Source organism: Xenopus laevis, chromosome 2S (genome assembly GCF_017654675.1).
Source record: "Xenopus laevis strain J_2021 chromosome 2S, Xenopus_laevis_v10.1, whole genome shotgun sequence".
NCBI lineage: Eukaryota > Metazoa > Chordata > Amphibia > Anura > Pipidae > Xenopus > Xenopus laevis.
Window position 1 is genome coordinate 132,185,221 of NC_054374.1, and position 18,361 is coordinate 132,203,581.

The 18,361-nt window shown below is 37.5% G+C and overlaps 1 protein-coding gene across 5 annotated transcripts in view; it reads right to left on the reverse strand.

The window, feature by feature from the left end:
• Positions 1-4,841: 4,841 nt before the first annotated feature.
• The window catches only part of arhgap9.S (Rho GTPase activating protein 9 S homeolog), a 62,946-nt gene continuing 49,426 nt past the window's right edge, over positions 4,842-18,361 (reverse strand). For all 5 annotated transcript variants that reach the window (XM_041584419.1, XM_018250078.2, XM_041584420.1 and 2 more), the window contains 3 exons: positions 17,096-17,230; positions 15,825-15,930; positions 4,842-7,445 (listed from right to left, as the gene is read on the reverse strand). In XM_041584419.1, coding sequence (XP_041440353.1) covers positions 7,256-7,445; positions 15,825-15,930; positions 17,096-17,230 — 431 coding nt within the window. In that variant the 3' untranslated portion in view covers positions 4,842-7,255. The remainder of the gene's footprint in view (positions 7,446-15,824; positions 15,931-17,095; positions 17,231-18,361) is intronic.

The window sequence follows — 18,361 nt, forward strand, 5'->3', positions numbered from 1 at the left end:
AAATAAAAAAAAATGAATATTAAAAAAAAAAAATTAAAGTTGGTGCTGCTGAACTACTAGGAGCAGCAGATTAGCACACCAGTCCCACTCCCCAACACTGCTAGACTAATAGCACTGGGCTCTTATAGTAGTAGTAGTAGTAGTAGTAAAACAACAAAAAAATAAATAAAAGCAGTCCTTACAAGGACTACTGTTATTGCAGCAGTCAGCAGATGAGATCAGAAGCAGGACAGCTGCCCACTGCAGCTACATACAGAGCACTGCAGTAGAAGGTAGATTACTAGCCAGCAAAGCTACCTAAGCTTAAATGTCCCTCAAACCCCTGCAGACTTCTGTCCCTCCAATAACAGAGCAGTATCAAAACGATTACTAGCCAGCAAACTTTCAACTGTCCCTGAAATCACTAACAGGCAGCAGCTCTCTCCCTACACTATCTCTTCAGCACACACAGGCAGAGTGAAAAAACGCTGCAGGGCTTCGGTTTTTATAGGGAAGGGGAGTGGTCCAGGGGAGAGCTTCCTGATTGGCTGCCATGTACCTGCTGGTCTGGGGTGAGAGGGCAAAAAAAAGCGCCAACAATGGCGAACCCAAAATGGCGAACGTCGCGCGACGTTCGCGAACTTCCGGCGAGCGCGAACACCCGATGTTCGCGCGAACAAGTTCGCCGGCGAACAGTTCGCGACATCTCTAGTATTGACATCCTTATTGTACCTTCTGCTTGCAAAATAATTATGTATAAAATCATTTTAGCATCTTATTTAGCTTTCAACCTCTGATGTCTCTGGTCATTCCAAATTTTCTTTTCCTATTCCTTTTCTATGATTGGTTTTTTTTTTTTTTTAATAAAGCATATTTTTACTTCTCCATTTTGCCTCTCTCTGCCTCCTTTTGTTATCTTGGTCTTCCATTCCCCTGTGCCATTTACTCATTTCCTTATTTTTTCTTTCCCCAGTCTTCCATTTACCATTCTCTTATGTCCAATATCTCCCCCTTTCCATTATGCATACTGTATGGGGCAGATTTAGCAAGGGTCGAAGTGAATTCGAGGTAATTTTCGAAGTAAAAAATTCTAAATTCAAAGTAATTTTTTGGATACTTCGACATCGAATAGGATACTACGACTTCGAATTTACTTTGACTTTGATTTAAAGTATAAATCGTTCGAATATTCGACCATTCGATGATCGAAGTACTGTCTCTTTAAAGAAACTTTGACTTCAATACTTCGCCAAATTAAACCTGCCGAAGTGCTATGTTAGCCTATGGGGATCTTCTACAACATTTTTCTAAGTCTGTACACATTGAATAAAAATCGTTCGATCGCACGCTTAAATCGTTCTACCGAACGATTTCTATTCGACCGCAGGATTGCCCAATTAGCTGAAAAAACTTCGAATTCGATATTCGAATTCGAAGTTTTTTAATTCGATTGTCGAATTTCGAAGTTTTTTGTACTTCTAAATTCGACCCTTGATAAATCTGCCCCTATGTGTCATTTCCTTCTCTCTCAAGGCAAATTACCAGCAGCACACCAAGTTGGTTGTAATTATGCAAAAAAATTATTTATTTAGCCCAAAAACACATACAAAATGTGCAATGTTTCGGGAAATATATTTATAATTGGATATATTGGATATATTTCATTATATGCATGAGCTGAAGCTGCTCAGGTCTCATACATTAAAATGGCTATAGAATTCCTTAGTAACTACTAAATTACTTGTATTTAACAGTATGGGCAACGTTCCTTCTAATTCCTTCTCTGCAAAAAAAAAAAATCTTTTGTGCGTACATTATAAACTTGTATACACATTTTTAAAAACTGTGTGCACAGGTCAGAATAAATGCAAAATTTTGTGTTTTCATGCAAAATTCTTTGTGCGCATCCCAATTTGTGCAGTGGCCTCAAAATTTGTGAGCTTAGAGAGAACATTGAGTATGGGATATGTAATAATTTACACTCTCTATATATATATATATATATATATATATATATATATATATATATATATATTCGCAAAACTGGAGCACTCCTGTACGCAAAAACAGCTGCCTAGGTGAGGTATTCAAAAATTATGTAAACCAATTATTGTACAAAAAACCGCACACTCAGGTCTTCTCAAAGGTGAAAAAAAAGAACATATTTATTACGACGTTTCGGCTTCTGTACTGAAGCCTCCACTTGAGAAAGGCTTCAGTACAGAAGCCGAAACGTCGTAATAAATATGTTCTTTTTTTTCACCTTTGAGAAGACCTGAGTGTGCGGTTTTTTGTACAATAATTGGTATATATATATATATATATATATATATATATATATATAGATATAGATATATATATATATATATAGATATATATATATAGATATATATATATATAGATATAGATATATAGATATAGATATAGATATACCATAGTAATGGAGGGCACACATAAAAAAATCCACCAACTGCCTGGGTTCCTTAATATTGAGAAAGATTAATGTTTCAGTCAATCTTGATAAGAGTCTGACTAGGTGACTAAAATGTTGATTTTGCACAATAAAAGTGATCTTTTCATTTTTTAAGCAAGTCCTGTGGGTGCTGAGTTTTTGCTGTGGATATAGTCCTATTTTTAATATATTAATTATTTGATCTGACATTATCTGTTATAATAACCCCAATACCAGTACTGCCTATGCAAATTTCAGTTCAAAATGTTCTTTGAAATTGTATTTATTCTAAACCTTTATTCAGAATGAACTAACTGCATAACGAAGGGATGTAAATTTCCCTACTTATGATAAGTTGGTTTGTATCAGTTTAGCACTAATACATTTTCTACTTAAATGCTCTCAAAAATAGCTTTTTGTGTGTTTATGCAATAAGTTGTTACACATGTTGAATAGTGAATAAAGTGTTATACGATTGTTTTGCCTGTGTATTCTTAAAGAGACTGAAGAAGGAACTTGATGTGGTTCCAAGATTCCAAGATACTACAGAGAAACAAACCAAGTTGGTGCAGCTTTAGCAGTACTGTGTGTGTCGGAAGCTAATTCTGTCAGGCCCAGATTTGTGGAGAGGTCACCAAGGCCCAGGCCTAGGGCAGCAAATTTTTAGGGGGAGGCATGCTGCCCAACCACACCCACATTGGTTCAGAAACACTGGAGATGTGCAGGAGTTACAATATTTTTTTACATTTCCCATGTGCCAATCCCTATTGCTCCGGTCCCAATGATGAAAATTTGAGTGAATAAAAGGATGGGATGAGGACGACGAACAACAGCGGGCGCCCGCTATGTAAATCTGGCCCTGAATTCTTTTGAAACAAACATAGCCATGAACCTACCAGAATCTGATAGGTCTGGTTGCCCAGGTTTGGCATGCTGTGTATCTCAGTGGGACATCCCACCACTCTGCATAACAACAATTTACAATGATGTGTTTTTTGCCCTCTAGGTTAGTTACTGCTTAGTGAGTGTTATCCTGCAGAGTGGGATGGTTAGGGATGTCAGGATCAGGTGACTCACTGAATGTGTATAATGAATAAATCTTCCATTTATTGAGTATTTCTCCCGAGGAAGAGTGCAGGACATGTGCCCAAGGATTCAGTGGATTTAAACGTTAAGTACTAGGCCCTGTAAATAGGCCATAATCTATGTTAGGGCAAGATTCAGGGGCAGATTTATCAAGAGTAGAATTTCGAAGTGATAAATACTTCGAAATTCGGGCATCGAATGGCTTTACTTCGACTTCGAATATCGAAGTCGAAGTTTTTTTCACCGAATTTGACCATTTTGCGATCGAAGTAAAATCGTTTGATCGAATGATGAAATCCTTCGAATCGAACAATTCGAAGGATTTCATCCATCGATCGAACGATTTTTCTTCAACTTCAAAAAACTTAGAAAACTGCTCTAGAAGGTCCACATAGGCTAACATAGCACTTCGGCAGGTTTAATTTGGTGAAGTATTGAAGTCTAAATTTTTTTAAAGAGACAGTACTTCGATTATCGAATGGTCGAATATTCGAGCGATTTTACTTCAAATCGAAGTCGTAGTATCCTATTCGATGGTCGAAGTATCCAAAAATTACTTTGAATTTCGAATTTTTTTACTTAGAAAAATTCCCTAGAATTCACTTTGACCCTTGATAAATCTGCCCCTCAGTGTTTGGTTGCACATGACAGTCTTGTTTATATAGATAAAAGTGTAATGGGAGCAGGGTAAGTACCTCAATAATTGTATCAAAAATTTTTTAGAGTGAACTTAGCTTTTAGACTGATGGCAGAGGCAATTCCTAATGAAGGTGTCAATGAATGAGGCATCTGTATCACATATATTTCTGTGTGGGACTTCCTTCTGCCTAAAGCTAAATCTACTATAGTGTTTTTTAAACACTGACACCCACACAAGTGGATCACCGTACCAGAGGCCACCCCTTCAGACTAGAAGAAAAGAACTTTCATTTGAAGCAACGTAGGGGGTTCTTCACAGTCAGGACAGTGAGGTTGTGGAATGCACTGCCGGGTGATGTTGTGATGCTGATTCAGTTAATGCCTTTAAGAATGGCTTGGATGATTTCTTGGACAGACATAATATCAAAGGCTATTGTGATACTAAACTCTATAGTTAGTATAGATATGGGTATATAGAATTTATGTGAAGGTATGGAGGGGTGTGTGTATGGATGCTGGGTTTTCATTTGGAGGGGTTGAACTTGATGGACTTTGTCTTTTTTGTAACTATGTAACTATGTAACTATGTAAGGAGCATAGAGTGTAATCCATGTTCTGTTGGTGTAAGCCATACAGAGCTTTTGTGGGATAAAACGGTACATAATATTAAAGGAAAGTCAAACACTATTTTTAAAATGTTTATTGAAAATATAGTAAAAATATACAGATTCACATCTTTAACTTCACATTCTGTATTGCTTTAGTTTAAACATCTGCTGTTTACAATGTTTAGTACTGTATATCACAAGTGACAAGAAGAAAGGAATTACTGTAAATCTCCAGATTCCACCACCTGGCAGTTCACCTACCTAATGGACCTAGCTACAAGATATTTATTTAGGCATTTGGAACAAGGGTTGACATATGATCAAAAATGACCCACTGGTATTATCCAATATACGGGCTTTTTTTAATTAATCCTGACCCTTAAGTTTCTCAAGATCTCAAGAACTGTAACTGTAGAAGCGTGTTATACATTATCTTTTAATGTATTTTGGACTCAGACTTGGAGGTGGAAAATAATAGAACTGAAATACTTGGGAACCCTTGATGTTGACTAGTTGCTCCTGTGACAGGTGATGTAGTCATTTCACTCATATACCAGTGATTCAAAGATGACAAGCATATGGTCTAGACTATTCATGAGTAAGATGGCAATAGAAAGAGCTGGAGCTGAGTGTTCTGGCTGCCACTAATGTTCTCAGTTGAGTCTTTAAAGTGAATATTGCAATATTGTTTTTGAATGTGCCGATGCTAAATTTTATCGTGATGCACACTTGTTTAAATAATGCAATGCCTGAAAAATGAGCTTCCATTTTAGAAAATTTAGATATAAACAGCACCATGATTACAATGGGTGATGGGTTTAAATAGTATTTTATTTATGTTTTCCATAACAGTAACTTTCCTGACTACAAGCAGCAGCACCACAGACTTGTGTTTTTAGTCCTAGAACTTGGTGACACTACAGAGGTGGTATATTACCTACTATATAAATGGTTACAGAAGGACCAAACACAGTTCAAAACATTCTACAAATGAATCCAATATTGGTGCCATTTCCTCTATCTACTGCTGCCCTTGTGAGAATCAATAACCACTTGTGTTGCTGCCCAATGCCCCATGAATATTCAGCACATACTGCAGGCCTGTTGGTAATACCATTATTCTTTCTCAATCCTGAATGAAGCATTCTTTGGCAGTTATAGTTGTCATATCATCCCTTAACTATGGAACATCCGTAAAATGATAATTGATTCTGTTTCATTAATTTCAGCAATTTGAGGGAATGGTGTAACAGAAGCATTCAAACCCAACAAGTCCGATTTTATCTCAACATTTTCTGCTACAAACTCCGATCAATTCCGCCTGGGTTTTTGACGCTTATTTATTAAACCATTTTCCAGAAAATTTGCTTTGTGGGAAATCCGATTTTTTTGGATTTTTCACCCAAAAACTCAGATTTCTTGTGCTTTTTTGCCCGACAACTTTGGTGAATTGCAGGAAACCCAGCGCACATCATAAAATCTTTGGGGTTTCTCCCATTGACTTTTATGCAATCTTGACAGGTCTGAATTCGGACTTTTTAATAAATTCCGAAATTTTTTAAAAAAGATCTTTTAAAAGTCTGATTTTATAAAAAAAAAAAATCTAACATTTTTTGGGATTTTTGCATTCGGAGTTTAGTAAATAACCCCCCCAGTGAACCTTACAATAATCAATATAACTTATTCGTTTGTATTATACTCAACTTGCCTCAAAAACCATGTCACTACTGCCTGACTATGACTGAAGCACAGAAAAGACCCTTACTTGGTATGTATTTGTATCTTTTTCTTTTTCATACAGTAGAATGTTTTTTACTTGCTGCATAGAATGTCTATATGAAGTGACTATAGAAGTCAATAATGTAAACACATTCAAAACCAGAATCTTCCTATGTTTAATTATCTTGGATATCCTCTCATCTTGAGGTAAAACTTTTTTCTGGTGGTTCTTGCATAAGGAGAACTTGTCAATGGACAATAACCATCACACAGTTTTTCCTGATTGTTTTTTCTGCAACCCTGGTGATTTAAGGACATTTTATTTCTAATGTAATCCATGCAGGGCCAGAACTAGGGGTAGGCAAAAGAGGCACCAGCCTAGGGAGCAATGGCTGGGGGGCACTGGGCAGGTACCTCTTGGAAAGCCTTCTTCCTACTTCTAGTCTGGGATTTCTTGGCTCTCCTCATCTCCGCTTGCTCCCCTGTGTTGTCACTATGTGTGCGCGAGTGTGCACGGGGGGTGAGGTGGCTGGCTGGGTTGCCTAGGATGCCCCCGCCCCTGATTCCATGTATACACAACGCTGTATATTTCAAAATGTTGAATTCCAACCTCTAAGTCATCTTATGTTGTTTAGACGAAAGCCATCTCCGATGCTTGCATTCATCTGCTGATTCAGTGGCAGATTATTGTTACGTTCCAAAGTTTGAATGAATCTTCAACTACAGATTTTAGTCCTGAAAACTGCACAAACTAAATGTCAGAGTTCTTTCCCTACTCCTCAGGACCATCTGAAAAGATCTCCTCGTAGTAAGTGAGAAAGTGCTCTACTGCTTGGTTCTGATATACCATATTTGCTGCAATGTTGGAAAACAGTTCCTTTTCTGGTCGCATCAATGTTGGTCCGAAAACAATCCCAATGTTCTGAGTGGTCATACGGTTTGTTTCAGAATGCTCCATTACTCTGAAAATAAACACAGGCAAATAAAGGATTTAGTTGGGAAGTGCTACCAGTCGAAAAATAAAATAAATTGTTTTTCAGAAAAAACTTGATAGTGATAGTTTTAGACAGGGCCACACAACAAAATTTTTAGAGCTTCCAAAAACTGGAGGGGATAATCTGCTATATATATGTATACACATTGCGGGGGTGCAATGAGGTTGTGACCACAAAATACATATAGACTAATACAAGAGTCCTCTGCACTCAACCCATTATCAATATATTTAAGACAGAGACATTTTGTGCATACTGATACTGAAAAATGCCTTACCCTTTAAACAAAACAGAGATTGTTTGTCCATATATTGCAATATATTTAAGCTGGCCAACTACGTCAAAGTCATCCCATATCTGGCCCTTCCCAGCTATAGTCAGGTGATCCCACTGGTGTCTAATAAAAGGGCAGCCAAGTTTGGGAGTTTTACTTTGAAAGCAGCTAGTAAGTTGCAGGTAAAACTTAGTCCCTTTGTAAAATGTATAATTAAGCAATTGAATTCTTAATGAATCAGATGAAAATTGAGCATAGGACTGGCCAGATATGGGATGACTTTGACGTAGTTGGCCAGCTTAAATATATTGCAATATATGGACAAACAACCCCTGTTTTGTTTAAAGGGTAAGGCATTTTTTAGTATATATATATCCATATATTTTAGACAAGGTATATATTATTTATACATAAAACTGCAAGTCAGTCATACTCCTGAGCCCACCCTCAGTAGGTCCCATGCCCCTTTTAGTATTCCCTCAGTTCTCACGCAACCATCTTGTTCAAAATCTACACACATGAATTAATAAAATGAGTATCTAGAAAACTGTTACCTATAGTATAAGTTAGTAACGTTTACTGGCCATTTAGCATTGCACACTTAACTTTAAAAAAATTCGAATTATTATGCATGCTGATTTATATCCAATCATTCAAGAATCTCTCATAGGAAGCCAAACTCTTCATTTCCCACAGACCCTGAATCATGCCGGCCAATCTATCTCTTAGAAAGACTCTGCTGCAGTTGCTCCTCACCCGAAAGAAATGAGACTGCCATGGGGGGAGGCAGGAAGAGGACTAAAAAAATGACTCAACACAAAATATTAATCAGAGTAATAGGAGCGTAACTAGTTGGCTGATAAATTAACCTCATCTGCTGAAATAGTTTGTAGATTATATAAATGCTCAGGGACACTCTATCATTGATGTTCTATCTACAGTTCTCAGTATCACTTCGTCCCTTATCTGAGTTGAAGGCTTGCTTTTTTATAGTTCTTTCTCACTAAAAAATGTTCTCTTATCTAATATAAATGGTTCTATGATACCATTAATATCAGACTGGTAGATAATGTAAATCGGTTTAATTTATCAAAAAATATGTGAAATTTATACTGTTTAAAAGATCCTCCAGTTTCTCAAGATTTGTGAAATGATTATAGGTCAGTCATGCATTCCAAGAGTAAGTCACAGCCATGTTTATAAGGTGCAAGACCCACTGTGTTGACCAAGTACTGTACTGCAAATTCCTACTCATCCAACCCACTACATACAAGGGAGAAGTATAAAATGAAATAGGCAACCTAATATGTTATGGACTATATAAACAACGGAGGATAATAATAATTTAGTGCTTGTGAGTTAAAGAGATAATTATAAGTAGTTGCTTAGTTTGGATTTTATTTTATTCCTGTGTAAATAATTTCTGCCCTTTTACTAATTTAAGGGGATTTTATAAGTTTTGTATATAAGTTATGCAGTGAATGCCTAGTTCAGCTGTTAGTTGAGAATGTAATAATTTGTTATTTCTCTGTAATGGCTTTGCCCAGGCAAAAAATGTATGATACAGCTGCAGCTTTGTCCTGCTAAACAGAGGTGGGTAATTCTCAGCAGATTCAGAGAAAAGTGCTCTCCAAATCTCCTACTCAGCATTACTAACTGGGAGTTGCCTTGCATGGATTTTAGTTTAAAGTCACGTTGGGCCGACACCGCCAAGACATATGTAAATGTTTTGCTTTAAAAACATGTAAAACTTAAATGGAGTTTGTAAATTATTCTAATAGTCCATATATTCACCCACACCAACCAATTACCACCAAGACAGAATTTGTATTCTATGTTTTTTACTTGATTTGCTGACACAATTCCTACATATTCAGCCTTGCAAAAGGTCTTGGTCTATTTCAGGTGAATGTTATTTGCTTGAAATAAATTGTATGTCAAATATACATTTTTCAGTCCAATGATCAGTGGTTCTGAAACATTTCTATGCTCCCTTCTGTGGTTTAATATCTGATCAGAGCCTATTTAGCTTGCAAGGTTACAATGACTTCAAAACATGAAAGGAGTGAAGTCTGAACAGTGTCGGACTGGGACACCAGGGGCCCACCCAAAAACCTTAAACCAGGGGCCTACAAAAAGACCTTAGACCAGGGCCCACTCTCAGTACTATTATAATTCCTCTCCTCACTCAACCTCTATTCTGCTAGTCTCTTTTCTTTATATACTATAATCTATTATTCCATCTATTTAGCCGTTTTGTTCTCATAGAAATAGGGAATGGCCATGAAATATGCCAATTGTTTTGAAGCAGGAGGGCCCACTGACACCTGGGCCCACCGGGAGTTTTCCTGGTATCCCTGTGGGCCAGTCCGACACTGAGTCTGAAGACTAGTTGTGTCTTGGTTTATTCCAGGTGCAGTGTATTCACTTGAAAGCTTACCTAAATACTCTTGCGCTAAATACTCCTGAAAGCCAAGCTTGGAGGTGAAAATGAGATTTAGGAGTAAAGAAATGTTGAACCTCAGTGGGGGGTGGGTTAACTTAAAAATCTCTGCCTTATTGTCATAAATATGGCATTGTCCACAAAACCTGTTATCCAGAAAGCCATAAAATATAGAAATACCATTGGTCAGAATGTCCTTTTAAACAACCAGGTAATATTCACTTTGATCAATTTGTATTTCCCCTGTAATACTAAAATACTTGCTTGTACTTGATGATAACGAGGCTAACATACATCAATACTGATGACAAAACAACCCAATTTTCAATGTTTTTTTTACAAGAAAGAAAGAAAGACCCTTGGTCAGAATACCCCAGGTTCCGTGCTTTGGATCCCACAATTGTATTTCACTGTATTTTAAACGTTACACCAGAAATAATAGTCTGCTGTCTGTTTTTGTTTGATTCTCTTACATTATGTTTTTATTTCTTTAGACTTTCTGGCTATTTCAATGCAAACAAAAGATAATCTTTTAGAAAGAAGGCCTCTCCTTTTCTGATGTGACACACAACTGCACTGTGGAAACACATGAGTGCATAGAAGTTACTTGGCAGCTTGGGGGAAACCAGCCCAGAGTTCTAAATTAATATCACCTGTGCTTTTGGCAAGTGCTTTCTCATTTCTAGAATCCCTGTGGGGCCAGTGTAGGCGGCTTTATTCGAGGCTTGTTTATTTAGCAATATCTCTATCCGGTTGAGTCATTCTCTAAGCAAGTTTTTTTATTATGTATATCGACTCCAACAGTGTGATTTTGTTTGGTACCAGCAGATAAAAAGGCATAAATGTAAGTTTTGAAGTGTGTATCTATCCAGTCACAGGCAGTAAAAATCTGCTCATAAATGAACTAAATATCTGAAATAATCTAATTAATCCAGAATATCGGCATGGGAATGACTGGAAGTAAAAGATTTTGTGATTAAGAGTAAAAGGCTGCGGTAGACAAAAGGTTACGTATTTGAAGAAATATTTAAGCAGAAGTGTCCTTACTGCTCAGAATTACCCCTAATTAAAGTGATGTCTGATGCTAAAAGATCCACCTGTGCTAATAATTGTTCCTCCACGATATTTACACCCTAACTATTCAAGAGATTTGAAATATCCAAAACAATAGATGAAAACCAATTCCCAATTGTTTTAGAATACCACTGACTACATCACGAGGGCCAGATTTGGTGAAGTGAAAATGTGTGGGGGCCGACCATTTAGCCGGACATTCTTTGAACCATTAACATCATTTAACTCATTTAAACAAGGAATCGCATAGCCGTAGTGGTAATATTTGGGCACATTAGTGAAATGATCGTCTATACTGCTGCCTGTGTGCTGAAGGTGTTAGCAATAGACACGTACTGGCACGGAGTGATGTGCCTCTCTCGCATACTTCTTTAGCGCTGAAGGTGCAATAGAAGTATTGACTTGCCAGTACAGTAAAGTAACGAAGTATGCGAGAGCGGTGCGTCACTACATGCCAGTACGTGTCTATTACTAACACCTTCAGCACACTGGCAGCAGTATAGACCAAGTGGCAAATCATTTCACTAATGTGCCCAAATATTACTGCTACATCTACATGATTCCTGATCGAACTATGCTGGTGGGCCACATTATTATTAATTTCATGATGGAGGCTGAGAGCGAGTGTAATTTTGATAAAGGGCCACAATTGGCCCCCGGGCCGCACTTTGGACATGCCTGGTCTACATCATACTTAAGAAAAAGTAAAAAAGGTACCCCAACTTTATCAACTTATCTTTAGACTGGACATATTGGAGGGACCAATCAAAGATTGTTTGAAATGGCTAGTAACTAGGGATGCACATAATCCACGATTTTTGATTCAGCCGAACCCCTGAATTCTTCGCGAAAGATTTGGCCGAATATCGAATCCTAATTTGCATATGCAAATTAGGGGTGGGAAGGGGAAAACATTTTTTACTACTTTGTTTTGTTACAAAAAGTCAAGCGATTTCCCTCCCTGCCGCCAATTTGCATATGCAAATTAGGATTCGGATTTGGCTGGGCAGAAGGATTCGACCGGATCTGAATCCTGCTGAAAAGGCCGAATCCCGAACTAATCCTGGATTCGGTGCATCCCTACTAGCAATATATAGGCTGAACTGGCTTTGATTCATGTCAAAAGGCTTATAACTGGTTCATGGGCATAAAAATCAGCAACATAGGATTGTTTGGTAAAGGAGGTCTGGAGGTATCAGTTGAACATATTCAGTTTCTATATAAACACACATGAGATACTGAGGAAAAATAAAAATTTTAGAAACTTTTTATTATTTTCAGGTATCCATAGTAAATGCTATAGTCATTGCTAAACGATAGCATTAGCTGTTGCATTCTGCAACCAAGCATATTCCATAGCACATTTGTATTATTCATGACCTCTTTATTAATGGGTTCTGTGCTAGTTGTTGCTCAGGAAGTGTGTGTGTGATTAGAAGTCACTTGCATTTCATCACCAAGAAGTACCAATTTCCTGTATACACAGCACAATGCTTTCTGCACTTATTACAAGAAATGACACTGCAAATTAGTTCTATTGCTGCAAAATTAGAGCTGCAAACCAAAAGATACAAGCCTCAGTGCAAGTGAGCAGTGACAAAACATTGTAATCTAACAAAAACTATACCCACTAACTCATCTGTCTGTCTCTCTCAGTCTAGTCAGTCTTTGAGTGGTCCGCCATCTGTGGCCTCTTTAACGCTAGCAGGTCTGATATCTGGTATTTTTTTTTCTTGGGACAGGAAAATGTGGCTTGGCTTGTAGATGAGAGGCACCAAAAATGCATTCTCATAAAATACTTAACAGGAGTGCAATATTTTGTTGTGTATTACCCAGTAAGATAGCAAAAACCACAGGAACATCACTTCCCCACATATCCTGAACAGAGTCAGACTGGCACAGTGGTACACCGGGAAAAAATATAGTGGGTCCACTCACCCAGGCCTGCACCCAGGAACTGTGGATCCTCCCTCGCCACCCCACTGGGGAAAGGAGAAGGTAAAGGTGTGCCAGTGGGTGGATGGGAGAACAAGAGGGCAGGTTGGTGTCAGGTTTGACTTCAGGAAGAGAGCAACTGGGGTGGGGGGCCCTTGAGGTGGCAGCCCCAGAGGGCCCCTTACACCCAGTGCAACACTGGTCCAGAAACTCACCATTTCAGCCCCCAGGCATTTAAAAATATGCTTAATGTACTGCATAGGGGGACAGGACCATTGGGGGGAAGCAAGTATCCCAAGGTATAATCCTGATAATACCCTAAACATTATAGGGCTCATTTGCCCTATAGCAAGAAATCAAGTATGGGAGCTAAAATTGTGCCCCTTAGGACCAATATGCACACATACATACCGTAACTTTAATTTGGTAGAATGTCCTCTTTCAGAATTTTTTTGAACTGGAAGCTAGCTCATCAGATTTCAAAACCCTCATATATTTTGTTTTATAATTTAATTACATATGTCATTACAGGTAATTAAGTCATTACATGGGCCATGAATAAAATGCTGCAACTTTCAAAATTTCCCCTTTTTTAAAATATAAATGAGAAATCCCCCAAAAGTCCATTACAACCTTTAACAATACAATCTGTGTCCAAAAATTCCTAAACAAAAATGTAAAATGTCATAAAAATATGCCAGTGAAATACAGCGCTGACAAGTTGTCATGGAAAACGGCAGAGAACCAACAGGGAAATAGCTGCTGGGTGATTGCCTTTGTTGTGAATGGGAACTGCATTATAGATGGAATTAAGCAAGTGGTACAACAATAGAAAAACCAGACTGTGGTGGGTCCAGGGATATAGTGGCCTCTAATATACATAATACCAACATTCTTTTGATTAAACAATTTGGGTCCATAAATGTCCATGACTACCCCTAGTAAACATTTATACACAGAAGTAGACAAATAATGCTACAGCTTTTAGGATTTTTTTTAGGGTTCTTTACTTTTGCTGCCACCTAGAGTCAAAATAGACAAAACATTGCATCAGTCTTTAAGGGAAAAGCAGTTACTTGTGTATGGCATTTGGTAACACTGTTTAAGCAGCTGAATTAGTGCCGACTGGTTAGTAATAAATGGAGAGCTTTCCCCTGAAAAACCTTGATTTCATACCAGTTACACATGTGGCTTATAATAAAACTCATTCCCTCAAATGTAAAAAAAGGCACTAAGTTTGCCCAGGAGCAGTAACCCATAGCGACCAATAAGATGTTTGTTTCTAAACATGTAAATGCTACCTGCTGATTGGCTGCTATTACTGCCCATGGGCAAACTTAGTGCCTTTTATTACATAACCCCCATTGTGCCTTAAAGTGTGCATACTCCATATCTTAATTAGCATTAATATTAGTTATGGAGACGCAAATTGTAACCCCCTGGTACAGGCTGGTCCTTTACAGAAACAAGTTATTATTCTTTACACAGTGCCACTATATCTCACAGAGATTATAGACAATATACATCATTCACACACAAACTCCTTGCAAATAGTTCCCTGTTGCAACAATGCTGCCAGTTGCAACTGGGGTTGTTCATCTTCCAACACTTTTTTCAGTTCAGTTGCTTTCAGATTATTCACCAGAAATAAAGAGTTTTCTATTTCTGACCGGTTTTATAATATTGAAGTTTAAAGTTTTATGTTATGTCTTTCTGAAGAAGCTCAGATGCTGCTGAGGAAATATTATAGCATATTGTAACAGTTCAGAATCATCTGTACCTGGATAAATTAATGAGCTGCCAGGCTCTTTAGTGATGAACAAAAAATACATTTATTGAACCAATCAGGAGGATGGCACACTGCTTCTATCCCATACCCAGGTGCATGGAAAAAACACCATACAACATTCCAAATGACCAGCAACATTTATACAGTATATGTGTTGTTATTAATAATAATTATGATAAAATGTTAATTTTGCTGTAGATGATTGCCATTTGTGTTCATTAGTGACGGGCGAATCTGACCTGTTTCAATTCACCAAAAATTAGCGAAACTGTGAAAATTTGCTAAAATGCATTGAAAGTCAATGGGCGACAATTTTTTTTGATGCACCACAAAATGCACAACACATTTTTGATGCACCACAATTTTTTTCACCCATCAGAGTCTGTGGGCTTCATTCTTGTGGCGAAGCTTGCCAAAAAATTTCACTCATTACTAGTGTCCATACTTCTAGTTATCAAAATTAGGATTTGTGTAATTTTAGAGGTTTTTCTTCTACTTCACATGAACTCACAATCTAAAAAACATGAAGGTTACCTTATTTTAAAAAAAAATACTCGCATGAATAAAATGTTACTATTTTTTTGTGAGTTTACAAGTTACAATAAATTGGGAAAATATCGAATTGAATAAATAAATTACATTTTGGGTAGGATATGACCTTGCAAGCATTTAGATGCTGAAATTTTACATTTTTTTGTGGTTTTTTTTTTTGCTTAACAAGTATTGAAAATTCCTGATTTTTAATAAATAACCCCTTTAGTAAGGGTAGAGAGCCTGGCCACTGGGTAAAGAATCATTTACAAGTGAGGGATAGGGGTATTTCATTCTTACCTTTTTAGATGAGATAGTATGTGCTTCAATGTGTCATGGTTAGGCTCTGGCAAGACACTCACTAGCGCTGTAATAGTTTCTATCCTTTCATCAAGATCTGGAATTTCTGTACAAAGAATGTAAAATTTTTAGCTCTGTAGGGTTTACTGCATTACTGTTAGTATAGTGACTGGTTATGAATCAATAAAACAATATACATTGCAAAATAACCCTGTGTTTTTTTTTAGAAAATGTTTCAAAAGGTATTCCTTCATAAAGCACAGCAAGGCCCAGGCCTTATGACAGATATTTGGGGTGAGGGGGTCAACACTCTCTCTGCTGTTCATGATCTAGAATATAAGACACATTGAGTAGCATTATCTATGTAAACAATGCAGAATATAATTGTGTATTAGCCCCTGGCTGACATTTACACAGGTCTTGATACTTTCAGACCAAACAATGTTTGTATTTATTCATATCAATTTTTTAAAGTATTACTAATGCTCAATGGATGAAGCAATGAATGACAGTTTAAAAGCATACTCTTATTATATATTCTTCTGCGCCCCTATTTTAAAAAATTGCTAGATGTTTTTCATACAAGTGTAAATAGAGCCATTTAGTGCATTTTTGCTATTTCAGTTTGTTAAGGTTGGTTGACAAGACAAAGATGAAAAAGTGATCAGTCTATATAATCACACATTTATCAATAAGTTGCCTGTATTTGATACAATCTTAATTCTGAGCTTCCTGGATATCAAATTACTGGATAAGTGTAAGAAAACTGTGCAATGTCCCCAGTTAAAACTAAAAATGTTATCCCTCCCCTACAAAGCCTCAAGTATAATATCTGGAGACAAAAGAGCGATGCTTGCGTAGAGTCTTAAGTTGCTGATAGAAATAACATTTTATTTTATTTTGTACTGAGGATATTTAATATCATTAAATACTTGAAACTTTATTATAACAACTATAACATAGTCCACATTCTATTTTTATATATGCGTGTGGGTCCCCAATCATTTTGGCTGATTGCTAATCTAAATGTGATTGCAATTGCATTATTCAGGAAAAATTAAAAGCAAAGTGAGCTAAAATTGCGATGTCCTTCCAAACAACTGAGTAGGATAAACCCCCTTTAGAAATATCTCACATAAACTTGTGGAAAGAAGCCAGGGCCTGCTATAGAAATAGACAGATTATCTTACCTTGATGCATAACAAATGAATATGGTATATACTGTATATTTATTATTGTAATAAGTGATAGCAAGCGGAGTGCCTACTTACGAACTGCTTCTACAAACTGCTCAAACATGCCAAATGGAATGAGGGGTTCGGGAAGCTCTCGGAAGAACATTTTCAAAGCCCCTGTGATCACATGAACATCTTCCCAATCACTGCTACTGAGGTCCAACTTCTCCTCTAAATAAACCAGAAATTAAAAGGTCACAGAACAGAATGGGATGTGGAAAGATTTCTAGATACCTACAAGTATAGGGCATACGCATTCATGATTTCATTAGGCAGCAGCAAGAACTGATATTGTTCTCTGTGATATTGTTCTATCTACAAAATATGGAAAGCCCATGAGGAAACACTCTTTACAGAGTAGGGATGCACTTGATCCACTATTTTGGGATTTGGTTGAATCCGAAATCTTTCAAATAGTATTCAGCCATATCTTAAACTTAATCCAGAAACTAATTTGCATATGCAAATTGCGGCAAGAAAGGGGTAAAAAGAACCACATGCCCAGTGCACAGAAACCTTGTTTGTGTGAAGAAAAGTTGTGTGATTTGAAGGAAGTTATATCACAAACGAAATCCTACATTCAGTGCATTCCTAATACAGAGTAAAAAAATCAATGTACTACACAAAATTTGGAGGGGTTTTTTTCATGACTCATTTTGTTGTGTAACCAAACCCCCCCCCCCCCACTTAAAAAAAAGCTGTTAAAAGCTGTCATATTACATTGACCTACTCCCTCCCACTCCTATGAGTTAATGGATGTCAGGAGCGCCCGATGTCGCTCCTGTCATCTTCAGCGCAGCGTCCAAGATGGCGGCACCCATAGCCACCACATGGATAGCGGCACCAGCGCACTGACACTGGCACACAGACACGTGACGTCATCACGCCATGTCTGGCTACAAAACTCTAAATAAAAGGGGTTCCTGAATGTTCAGAGTTATTATTATATTGATTCCTGGACTATTGACTATTCCCTTGACCCACGATTCTTTGCTGCCTGCCTCTTGAACTATGGCCTGAATCCTGACTACGCTTGTTCCTGATCCCTTTGGATACCGTGAACTTAACCCTAGAGCTTCCTTCTTGGTCCGGACTTCTCCGTGTTTGGAGCCGCGTGTTTGTCTCCTGACAATGGATCAGTAAGCATTAGTGCAGGCAGGGATGAGGGATGCTTTGTGGGCCTTGGCAGTTGCAGGGTCTACTAATAGGGAGTTATATGACTGCACTCAATTTCAGAACATAAACTTCTAATTATATTGTTTGCTTCCCTGAAGAGAGAATAGCAACCTTTTCAGATGCTTG